At 36.6% G+C, this 12,827-nt stretch overlaps 1 protein-coding gene across 1 annotated transcript in view; it reads left to right on the forward strand.

The window, feature by feature from the left end:
- LOC139961497 (GDP-mannose 4,6 dehydratase-like) overlaps positions 1–6,369 on the forward strand; it is a 61,198-nt gene extending 54,829 nt beyond the window's left edge. Inside the window, exon 11 of the mRNA XM_071960697.1 lies at positions 871–6,369. Within this exon, the coding sequence (XP_071816798.1) occupies positions 871–933 (63 nt within the window). The 3' untranslated portion in view covers positions 934–6,369. The remainder of the gene's footprint in view (positions 1–870) is intronic.
- Positions 6,370–12,827: the final 6,458 nt, after the last annotated feature.

A 12,827-nucleotide genomic window follows, 5' to 3' on the forward strand; every position in this document is an offset into this window, starting at 1 on the left:
GAAGACAAATGTACCAAATCAAGTGTAAGTAATGTCCTGTTCACACCAGATCAGGATCAAACTTGAATCACATTACGAGTGTAAGTAAAGTCCTGTTCACACCAGATCAGGATCGAACATGAATCACATTACAGGTGTATCAAGTAAAGTCCTGTTCACACCAGATCAGGATCGAGCATGAAGCACATTACAGTACAAGTGTAAGTAAAGTCTTGTTCACACCAGAACAGGAATGAACAGTAATCACATTAGGAGTGTAAGTAAAGTCCTGTGCACACCAGATCAGGATCGAAGATGAATCACATTAAGAGTGTAAGCAAAGTCCTGTTCACACCAGATCAGGATCGAACATGAATCACATTAAGAGTGTACAGTAGGCAAAGTCCTGTTCACACCAGATCAGGATCGAACATGAATCACATTACAAGTGTAAGTAAAGACTTGTTCACACCAGATCAGGATCGAACATGAATTACATTACAAGTGTAAGTACAGTCCTGTTCACACCAGATCAGGATCGAAGATGGAGTAAGGAGGGAGGGTCTTACAAGGCAGCTTTCATGAGATGAGCCTTGAAATGTCATTAACAGCAAAGGTTACCAATAAAGTCTTTAACTTCAGAAAGTATTCCTGGTGATCATGGAAAGAGATTAAGTAGTAGTTCAAATCTTTAAAGGTTGAGCAACTTGTGATTGGACCATGTATAAAGGCCAGCATCTCCTTAAGAGGTATTGTGGCTTTCTTAGAAAAAATGCTGAAAAAAAGTGATTGGTTTACACATTTTGGCACCTCACAATCTACCCATGGAAATTGTATTTTGACAAGTTCTATTTGTTAATTTATGTCCAATCTTGGTTTTTCTCTCGACAGGATTTAGTCAAGGAGATGGTTGCCTGCGACTTGGATCTCATGACCAAAAATCCAATCGCCTAGATAATACGAACTTCTGACGAAAAACCAGACTCAAAACTGAGAAAAGATGACCAAAGTGAGCAGATGCAAATCTGCCATAAGAATGAGTGCACAACAAAATGCTAGATCCTCTTATTTTTGACACTGCCACTCTCTTCGGTTAAGTCATATCATTGGAATAGTCCACAAGGCTCTCCTCTTCGAAAGGTTCACAAGATCATTAATTTGGCTCCAAAGTTCATCATCACCGTCCGGCCATGTTCTGTTATCTCCTTGTGGTCTTCTGACAAAGGTTGCCTTGCGTCGGGGGTAAAGTCACTTTCAGTCAGACAAGGGTTGGCACATCCAGACACTTTTACGCTCTCAAAAGCGTAGAGGAAAATCACTTTTTCGTAGATCTTAGATGGAATATCCATATATACAACAATGTCTTTTGTTGTTGTTGTTTTCATTTAATTTTGTTTATATTTTTGATAGTATTTTCTCGACAGATGAACTTTCCTAATATGTACAGATTCCTTTGCAAAAAAAAAATTTATTTGTACATCTTTTGGTCGGTGAACTCGAGTTTTCACAGACGATCTGATTATCCTTTTGAGGCGTAAAACTATTTTGTCGATAATTTATTGATAAATATGTTTTATATCGATTGTGGAAAGAAAGTTTTGTTTGAGACCTAGATTATATTTATTCAATAAATTATTTATTCAAACAATTAACCATATCTTCCCTCCTTTACATGTAAATTTTCAAAGAGAAAAAAAAGGAAGAAGTTTATCTACTTGAATTAATTTTGGTTGTTGTTTATATTTAAGAACACAATAGCTCTTCACTACCAGACTGTCAAGGTGTTCACCTGTCAATTAAAATTTATATTTTTGGATTTATCCACGATAAAATAAAGAGAGAAAATTAAAGGTAGAAACTAATCATTGTATCCTGGGTAGGCTGGCAGAGTGGGGGAGGGGAGGGGAGGGGGCCCATGATTGCTTGGAAGAAGGGGGTTGGGGAGAGCAGTATCAGTACATGCCAAAATTACATCTACTCATCAACTACAAGTATGAAAGATGCAAATGCAAAGTGTGCTAAATTAAATATGCAGGTAATTTTCAGTGAAAATATATTTCAGAAATGGGAGAGGGGGGGCAGACCATGGAGCTTCCCCTACATGACTTGTAAGTCAGTTTCTAGTATACAGAATTTAGTAGTAATAATTAATAATAGCTTGGAAGACAGATTTTTATTGAGCTGTCCAATTCACAGATAACAGTGGCTTGTTTTATCAATTTGAAGAAAAAAGATCATTTTTTTTCATATTGGGGTGGGGGGGGGGCAAGCTGTGATTTTGGTCAGCTTGGTGATTAACTCATAAACTTTGGTTTTGGGGTATATTTTGTTTCAAAAACATGGTTATATTAAAAAATAAATTATTATTATTAGTATTAAAGCAAGTTAGGCTTCACCATGATTCTACCCTACAATACATCTCTGTGTTCTTAGTGTCCTGAATTTAATGTGGAATTACACAAATTATGTTAACTTACTCCCCTAGGCAAAGGATGGGATCTGGGTGCTAATCTTGGATTGTTAGGAAATGATAAGTGGCATGAATTTAATTTATCAATCCATATCCTATAATTTTACTAGCATACAACATATTTTAAAACTTAATTTTTGTCAAATTGTGTTAATTTTCTGTCTTCCCCCATCAGGTCATTTTGTATTTATTTTCCTACTCTTGGAAACTAATATATTTGACTTTGTGAAACCTCCAAGCCAATTTTTTATTTCGTAAATTGTGGAGGGTTTGTCTAGGTTATGTCCTTTGGCATCACAGCTATGTTGTAATATTTCGCGACCAATTTTTTTTCCCTCAATATTTTCTCTCCTCTGCCATCCATTATCAATATTAAATTTTTTTTTTTTTGGTCAAGTCACATGGAACAATTTGGCACAGTGCCACCGAAGTTTCTTTTGTTGTGAATGCCTGCGAATACTGGAATCAGTTTCCCAAAGATAGGTGGACTCTTTAGCAGTTCAATTTATGTTCCAGTGCAAGCATTAAATTTAAACTCATCTGAAGTTCCATGTAACCAGACTTTCATCCTTTTTTTTGCTAGATTACTTTTTGCTAGAATGCTTTCGGCCTCTTGGGTTATGTCACTTTCGGCTGGTGTCGGTTTCCTGTGTCTCCCTGTTTAGCTTGCAAAATTGGACAATGGTGCAACATGTCGTATTTTTGTAGTAAAATTTACCATATGGTAATATTCATATCTAACTTTTTTTAAATTTTTTTGGGACCTGTTAATCTTAATTTTATTATTCAAGGTTCATAGCCATCACTTTAAAATCATACAAGGTAAATTCCAGCAGGCGCTAACTAATTCCAATTTTTTCTTCTTGTTTTGCGTGCGTGTGTTTTCATGAAACAATTAGTAACAACAAATTCAAAGACACGTAATTTTCCTGGATATAATTGTGTCAATCTCTAGTCTTTTCCTGTGTGTTTTTTTTTTAGTCTATCTATCGATGATGAAATCTATACAAAGTTACAAACCCTGCAGGAGGGTGATGGTGTCAACAACAACGAAATGAGTTCAAAAGTATTTACGTCAAGTTTATTTTTGTTTCAAATTTGTAGATGACGTGAGATTATTAAGTAAGAGTAACAGTTTGACTATTATTTCTATTTTGGTACTTTTGTAATTTGTGATAAATTTACACATCTTTTTAAAGATACTCAGTCAGTTATTGATGTCTTGTTTTTTGCTTCTTTTTTTCCCCCTGTTCGTTCACATTCTTGTAATTAGAATAAACGTTTTCTTATTTCCTCTCAAAATGTACACTGTCTATTTACCTTCGGGTTTTCTTTGTCATTTTATGTTCTTTGTTCTGTTTTGCTTTGCTTTGTTTTGTTTTTTTCTTCTTTTCTTTTAACTTTCTGATATTAATATAGAATTGAGATGCATGTCTTTCATTCTTAAGAATATTGAGTATTAATTTCAATTAATTTAAATTATTTTTGCTTACCTATAGGATTTATTATTTAAATTAATCAAAAACAAAAAACAGCAGAATTAAGTAGTGTATTTTAGTTTCCAAGATAAGAATAAAGCAGATGCGAAATTTGCAGCCTGGTGATGTTTTCTTTTTTCCATTGTTTTAATGGTTGTTAATTAATCGGTTGCTTGTACACACATACAGTTTTATAAAGGTGCTGTTTGAAAATAAGATTAGATACACCTCAAAGCAAATTATATGGAAAAATTGAGTTCTGTTTTGGGTGCTAGCCTGAAAATGTTATTTTCTTTTCGTTTTTTCCCCCTCTTTATTTCGGTTGAAAGTACATCAAGCTTTTTAAGAGCAATTAAATTGTCGGTCTTATGTTTGATCTCGACCATGGAATTAACTTCTTGTACATGTCTTAAGTTTCATTCTTTCTGCCCTTTTTCTTCTTTTTTACAAAACGTTGAGATACGAGAGAGAAAAAACTGTACCTTTAATGGCACCTGATAATATCTATGCGTCTGTATATTCAGCAAAAGTTTGTTTATGATGGAAATGGTTTCTCACACAAACTATTATGACCATCTCTGGCTACCGTAACATGAAGTTTAAGCCAAAGAAAATCAAGAGAAGAAAACGTTAATATGATCCTTTCGTATGTTGACAAGGTGTGGGCTTGACTCATTAAATCTCGTAGTTGGAAAAAAAAACTCCAGTCGTCCGATTTGCTTGATCCTTTCGAAATCTAACATTAACCTAGATGGTCATTATTTGAAAACAACAACAAATAGTCTTCCAGATTTAAGATCTAACAACTTGTTTTTATACAGGAATTCTAGTTTGGTATTTTGTATCAGATTGCAGGAAGCTCTTTAAAAAACCATTTTGTTTTTGGTTATCAGTAAAGGTAAGAAAGGAAAACAAATCTTGCTGATGATTCCTCGAGAAGAGCGCCCTCAGATTTGTGTGAAACTTAAAACAATTTTTTTACATTTTTTTTTTGTTTTTTTTGTGGTGATCTTTCTTTTTGGTTTTAGTCTAGTTTGGATATTTATCATCTTTGATAAGAATTTCGAGCACATTTTTTGGCCATTGTTTCGACTTTCTAAAGCTTTAAGGGATTGTTTTGCGGAACTGTAAGAATATTAATTAAGCCATTGTTTGATCTTTGATTAAAGAGCCATGTTCTTCTTTTCAAATATTAAAGGCATCCAATAATAAACCATGAATGTTATTTCTTTTTCCAACTTCATGTAGCAATTAGTTTGCCTCTATTGTTTCATGCATTTTTGGGGGGTGGGGGTGGGGGGGGGGTAATGCGGATAAATGTCGATGTTGCACAAGTTTTAAAGGTCATCGCAGTGTAGCAGCACTTTAATGTATATCCAAAAATGGTCACAAGAATATGCTATTGAGCAAGCCCAATAGCGATGTGAAAAAGCTTTCAAAGAGTGGGTAAGGGTGGGGAATAGAAGCCAGCAGGGTTTCCAACCCCCCCCCCCAACCACCCCCTTCCCGTACCCATTTCTACGTGTATGACTAATAAATAGCAAATAAAAAAATTGCCAGTGCAGCTGTTATATATGAAAGTTAAGTGTGATGGTTACAGCAGTTGCTCGTTACTGTAGCATAAAAAAAAGGGGGCCTTCGAGAAAAGTTGGTACGTAAAAGTTACATTAGTGAAGCAATATATTGTGTATGCATGTCCAGTGTTGTGCCTTAAAAGTGTAACAGGATATAGGTACAGAGGTTTGACGGGGGTGGGGGTGGGTGGATGTGGTTGGGTGGGAATGAATCAATTTATTTGGTTGTGTTCAAGTAACTGGTCTGTTATATATGGCGTTTTCAGTTTTTGTTGACTATCCGAGAGTTTTGTAAGGTTTTACATGGATTTTGTTTGGACATGTATATTTTAAGTACTTCAGTTGGACACGGGATAGTATTTAACAAACAGACATCTATAAATAACATTCAATGATGAATGTAGAAAATCATTAAAGATAAAGGAAATAAAAAATATGTAGGATGGTAACTCCCAAGGTTAAAACAAAAATTGTTTTGTTCTTTTTGCTTCGGTAGTTAGGAAGTGTAACAATCCCATTTTGCAATTTTGCAAACTTGACAGTTAGGGTGAGAAGTGATGGGGGGGGGGGGTGGAATGGGGAGGAATGGGGGAGAGGAGGAATGGGGGAGAGGAAGGTGGTATAAGGGATGGAGGGGATGCAAGGATTTCTCATTAGTCTTTGTGTATTGATACCATTTATGAAAGAAATGTATTTATTAAATGAACAGTTTGTTAGTTATCATATCTTGATGAAGGTCAATCAATGCAAAATAATTCTCTAACTAATTAATTGGAATTTTTTTCTCCTTTCCAGTTTTGTCTCTGGTCTCTTTCTTCTTCTTCTTTTCTAGAAATAACCTCAATACATTTCCAAGCAACAAAACCTTTGCCTCTTTGTTTTTGTTGATGTTTTGTTTTTGTTTTTTTCGACTCTGGAATATGTTAAAAATGACCGTCAGTCCCTTAAAGGACAACATTAGGCAAGATTCTTGATCTTGGTATGTTATATAATATATAGACAACAACAACAAAGCTGTTAGCAGTGCACAATTGAATGAGATTTGTGCGTTCCCCCCCCCCCCCCACCCCCCCCCCCCCTTCGAAAGATGTTAGCTTCTTTCCGGACCAAATGGAGAAACCGGCGTCTCCCGTTTCCAGCTGATATGCCGGTAGGACAATCCCCCACCCCCCACCCTGGTTTGAGCAGAATGCAAAAAAATTGATTATTTTTCATGATTTAGACAATGAGATGGCTGTCCCCCTCCCCCATCCCCATATAGACAATGAGATGGTTGTGTGTCAGTGGTGATTTGGATCTCACGACCAGTAGCCGATACGAACAGGAAGCCAACAAAACAGAAGAAGCTATACACGCTTTGAAACGTCACAAAGTTTTTTGTTCACTTGATTTGCATGACAATGTACTGTAGTCCCAACAGCTAACCAGTTCAACACATGTTTTTTTTTTTTTTTAATTAAATAATCCGGATTGACAGGATTTGCTACTTGGAAATATGTTGGCGAATTTGCAAGTATATTTATTTGAAAATAATAATCATAATTATAACAGTAGATAGTTATATGACACACATACATACAGACAGAAAGATAGACAAACCGGCCTAGATTCTCGACATTCTTTCAATTTCTTTTGATATCTTGGGGGAGAGAAATCATAAAAATGTATCGTGTGTCTTTCATGTGTGACATTACAACGATATGGGACTTTATATAGTATAGACAACCTATATACCGATACACCTCAAACACCCCTGTCTACGCGGGAGAAAGTATTCCCGAGAGAAAAAATGGGTAACGTTTCCAATTATAATCATTCCTCGTTTCTTGCAATTGTTTTAAATCTGATCTAATTTAATATAAAGTTTATTGTTCCCACTATATAGTCCCGTAGTTCAACTCTCGAAACAGATTTGAGAGACAGAGAAATGGAGATATCGAGAAAGAGAGAGCAATAACATACATCCTGTCAATAATTTATTCAATTAAAGATTTAATTGAGAGAGAAATAAGTGGGTGCTCGGTCTGACAAATTGTTATCTCTCCAATTGTTTTTGAAACAATCGAATCCGTACAGTGATTAGAGAAACGCAAGCTGAGTAGGGCGAGCTCCACAAAATCATATTCATATGAGTGAGATATCTTTTCTTTTGAAATTTGAACCGACTGGAGAAGGCTTTGCGAAGGCATATTCTCTCAATTTGTCTAGAGAGCACGTCACAGCTGGGGACTCTATTCAGGTCACAATGTGTGGTCTCTCGTATATAATACATTATGCAAAAGGACAGTGAAAGAGAGAGGGCACAGATCTCTAGGTATAATGAACGCAAATCTAGTTTATGTTTTATGTCGACAACGAATTCTAGACCAACCAAAGGTCATCGTCACAACATTTTTTCCCATCTTTTTTTTCTTTCTTTTTTTCTCGGCCTCGGGGAACTAAGTAACACCCTATCGCTTTACTGGCATTGATTCCACGGTATCTTTGATACCAAGGGATTTGGGATAGTCAAAAGTGCAAACCCACTCGTAAAATGACTTCCAGTTTCTGTCAATCTGGGTTTCATTGGATGAGGATCGAATGTCGCCTCCCAAGAAAACAATCGCCGCAACAAATCGTTACTAAGCTTCAATTTGACGAGTTTCAAATACTATGTCGACAACTAGTGGTGTTGGCCGTTCTTTTTATTTTTCCCCCTACTTTTTCTCTCTTTTATGTATAGCGCCATCGCTAAGACCAACTTGTTCAAACAAACACGAAACACCGAAAACATGAGTTGCGTTATTAACATAACCATTTTATTGTCAATTAGGAGTATTGAATTGATAATGAGTGGTATACGAGGGAAATTAATGAGGTTCCGATATTGACTGAGGGAGAAGGGAGGGATGGGGGGGGGGGGTTGGGGGTAAATTATTGTAGCCAACTATTTAATGCTGGTGTGAGATCTATAGGTGGAAAATTAAAGGTACACAGTCCAATACAAACCACTATTTCATTCAGGCTTCGTTATAATTACGTTGACCCATACCACACGATTAAAGTATGAAACAAGAAAGAGCAAATCCGACCCGTGTCTTACATACTCCGTTCCCAGTCAATTCCGTTCCATTGTTAACACAAGAAAGACGGCAAAGACACATATTCATAATGATGCCTCTCAACGTTCTGTTCTGTCCCGCAACAGATTAAATTCTTTTTCCGCCGCCACCCCCCCCCCCCCAAAAATCAATTTCTGCCACACATTGCCACATGAATGAAGTTTTCCCCTTGCCCTCTACGCCCCCCCCCCCCCTACTGGTTTTTGCATGGTGTTGTATATACTGTGTTGAGTAACCGGGTCTTGCGGCTTGGCTTATAGGGCTCTTCCAGGTGGCAGGCTATCTGACACTTATCTTAAATCGGAAATTTGGATTATTAAACAAACGATAAAAATCAAACAGTATTTAAATACTACTTTTTCTTTGAAAACCAAAAATACAAATAAAGCAAATACTACGGAACAAGGATATTTCTACGATTCTAGGGTCTAGCTCCTTGAGTTAAGAGACACGAAAGGTTCAACAGCCTGCCCCCCCCCCGCCAACCCCACCCCCGTCTCATCCCCGCCCGCCCATTCACTCACCTCTGGATCATAACAAAATAAAGACAATGAGGTAATAATCTACCACAAAACTTGAGCAAGCTCATTTAATATTTCCAGCTTATTTTAAGTTTTGAAACATACCTAATCGTTTTATTATAAATGCTAGACATCTATGATCCCAAGATATGGAGTTGGGGGTAAATTTAGACAATATTTAATATCTTTGTGGATGAAGACAAAATTGTTTATGAAATTGGCAAGAATAGATGTCTCCAAATATATGAAACATGTATGGTATTTGTTCGTCATTTAGCATATATAGCAACATACCTTTGAATGGATCTGTAGGCTGCATTTCGTGGTGAATTTAATTTATGGTACGCGAGTTATTTGTTTTTCTCCCCAGTTCGCTTCGAATTATTGTTTGTTACAAACTTGCCCAAGTGAAAATGTTCACATGTCAAAGAATAGCTAAACACGTTGACCCTTTGACGACATCAACAACATCGGCGTGTGTACCAGTTTCCTGTTTGTTTTTTTCGCTTCCGACGGTTCTCTCAAGAAAGTTGGTTGCGGTCCGACATAAATAAACAAGTGGACCACGGGTAATTTATATACTGATTGGCTGTTTACGAGATGTCACTGACAGTTTTAAATCATCGGCTGACGATCCATTATATATTCAACAACTATTCAACCCCTCCCCCCACACACACAAAAGACGGAAGGTGTTTTTAAAATAAGTGTTAACGTATTTCATATAATACATATTAAATCAATGAACATGATACCATATCAGAATTAATAAATGGAAGATCATATTTTCAAAATCCTTTATCAACCCTATGCACAAAACATTAAAAGTACCCTAGTTATGATCATAACCTTGCATATAGAGCTAAGGATAGATATAATTTGGTATCTATCCTAAATATGCCTCCGAAATGCATAATTATGTTACGTCAAAATTTTGCATTTTTCTTCTGGGCCAGTACCCTCAAACTCCTACGTGGGAGTCGGCTTAGCCCCCCCCACCCTCCCCTACCTTAAGGCCACATCCCTCTTTTTTGTATTTAAACTCATGGGTCTCCCCGTCCCCCTCCCCAATTAATGATAACCTCTGATAACAGTTCAAACTGATTGATAATCTCGCTACTAACTGAAGGAGCACGTGATATACGATCAATCGAAACACTCATTAGATTGAAAAGTCAATCAGTTAGAGTTAATGTTTCAAAACTTATCAAAAAGTGAGAGGATCAAGAATTTAAGTGTGTAAATATGACAGTACCGTTCTACAAGCTGCAAATCACTGTCGACTTTTATACACGACAAAGACAAATTAAACTGCGCCCTCACTATTGAAAATCACACGGGGAGTCGTAACAAATTTGTCATGTTTTTTTAACAATCGTGAAATAAATACTTTGAAGGCTCCCCCAGTTTGATACAAATGAGCGGTTACATGCTCTCCAGTACGAAATATCACTTGTAAATTCTTTGTTTCGGATAATGTAAAAAAGTGTTGATTTTTTATGCAGTCTTATTTTTTCAGTTGTTTGGTATCTCTCCAATGCACGCTGCGATGTAACATACACCCCTGGTAGAGGTGGCTGGGCTAAATTGATCGGTGTTTGATCAACTGTATCCAAATGACATCAAGATGGAATCTTAAAAGCCGTATTGACAGCTATAACAGTTTCGAATGCATCTCTCAGCTCTAGCAGTATGGTGCTGTAAAACACGAAACAGAGGGTTTGATAGTTTATCTCGCTTCCAGGATTTTCGATAAGAGGTGTATAGGCCTACAATGATGGGCATGTAGCTTCGAACAGAACATACACATTATCCATTGAAATCACATAAAGCATCAAATGTATGAGCAAATCGAAGACTCGTAACATTATTAATATGCATTCATGTTATACTTAATGTTTATTGGGTTACAGAAGCGAGTGAACATGAGTTGATTTCCTTACAAAAGACATCTGATGTAGAATTGGGAGGTATCAATATTGGGTGTTACTTTTTTTAGAGAAAAAAAAGAAGAGAGATAATACACGAAGAAGGAGAGAAATAAACTTTAAAAAAAGGAGAATGAAAAGGTTAACAGTAGGCCTACAATAGGCCTATCGTTATTTACCCATGATTACATTCTAACCCACAGGTTTGGCAATGAGCATGCGCACATCATGAGCAGGTATATCGACCAAAGACTTACATTATTTAAAATTTGCACATTTACATTTGTTTTCGTTACAGAATATATATTTCCAATACACATAATGATATAGCTGATTAACAATGAGTAGTCAAGGTTTCATGTCAAATAGCAAAATGAAATATCTTTCAATAAGCTGCTCTAAGATAATAAAAAATGTATTTGAAACCAAGTTCCTTTTGATCTAAATGACTGTTATAACGTTCCGCTTAGCAACACGTTTTATAATGTTAACATTTTATTCATATGGGTGAGGATGATGTTGGACACCTTATTGCACTGGTTTTTTTTCATGTTTTTTTTTATTGAGGTGGATTGTGCAACCTCCCCCTCAGTCCTGTTCTCGCCCCTCCACCCCTCATCACCCCCCCCCCTCACCCCTTCCCTCTTTGAGGGCGCCTCTGCCTGTTCCACATACATTATTAGATCATACTTTCTTTCAAATCGAATGCCGGCAGTAAGTATTGTGGGAGCATTTTATTTTTCTCATTACACAAGATAATTATTATCATGTTACTATTTCCGACAGCTTTGAAGCTTTCATTATCAATTGTGTAGGTGATTTACAGGTATATCTGCGCGACATATACTAAAACACGTACCGGTCTACATACATGGTAACACTTCATATAACATTGACGTATATATTCCGTCTGTACCCTTTGGAGGGCCACCAGATGTTCTGTTATTGAAAAAACAATTTAAGTAATTAGCTACTATATTCAGACGACAGATAAACTACCGAAAGAAAACTAATGCATTTACATTTCGATAAAGAAACTTGATTGGTTTATCTTTACTGAAGGCCCGAGGCCCGCAGGGAGCATACCTGAAGCATAGGCAGTAATGGATAGAGGAACTCGAGAGAATGCTTGGCAGATAAAGATGAAGTCAGACGACCTTAATTTTCTTTAGAAGAGAAATCTGTTAAAACTTGTATTTTTTTTTTAAATCGTTTGCTGGTTTGCACATTTGTGTACAAAACAGTACTTTAAACATATTCTCCCGGCACTTTTTTTTATGATTAATTTAACAAATTTTACCATTACCAAACTAAGGGTGAATGCTTGGTATGCACGGAAGATGGCTTCAGAATAGGATAATTGATAGCAAACATTTGCCATCTAAGCATACTTCAATTGCCAAAATTTGTCCAAAGTGAAGCCGGGGACACCCCACCCCCTAAGACCCCTCCCCGAGGACGTGGATCACACTATGCCCGGGCACTCAATTATTCCTCAGCACATCTTTAGCAAGACATGTCTCAACAGTTATTTAAAAAGCTTCTTCACCCATAAGAAAAAATCCGAAATAGACTTCATGTATTCAAACTGTATTGTTTGTCTGCTTTTTACAGACGGACAAACTGATTCTTTTCCTCGAAAATAGCATTCCATAAAAGTACATTGCCTCCCCGTGGCGAATTGATGATTTTAGATTTGCAGTAAATAAGTGCCACGAGTTACCACATCTTAAAGCTGTTTATTACGTACATATAGGAGATGGCCCTTCATGTTGC

This window comes from Apostichopus japonicus, chromosome 3 (genome assembly GCF_037975245.1).
Source record: "Apostichopus japonicus isolate 1M-3 chromosome 3, ASM3797524v1, whole genome shotgun sequence".
Classification (NCBI taxonomy): Eukaryota; Metazoa; Echinodermata; class Holothuroidea; order Aspidochirotida; family Stichopodidae; genus Apostichopus; species Apostichopus japonicus.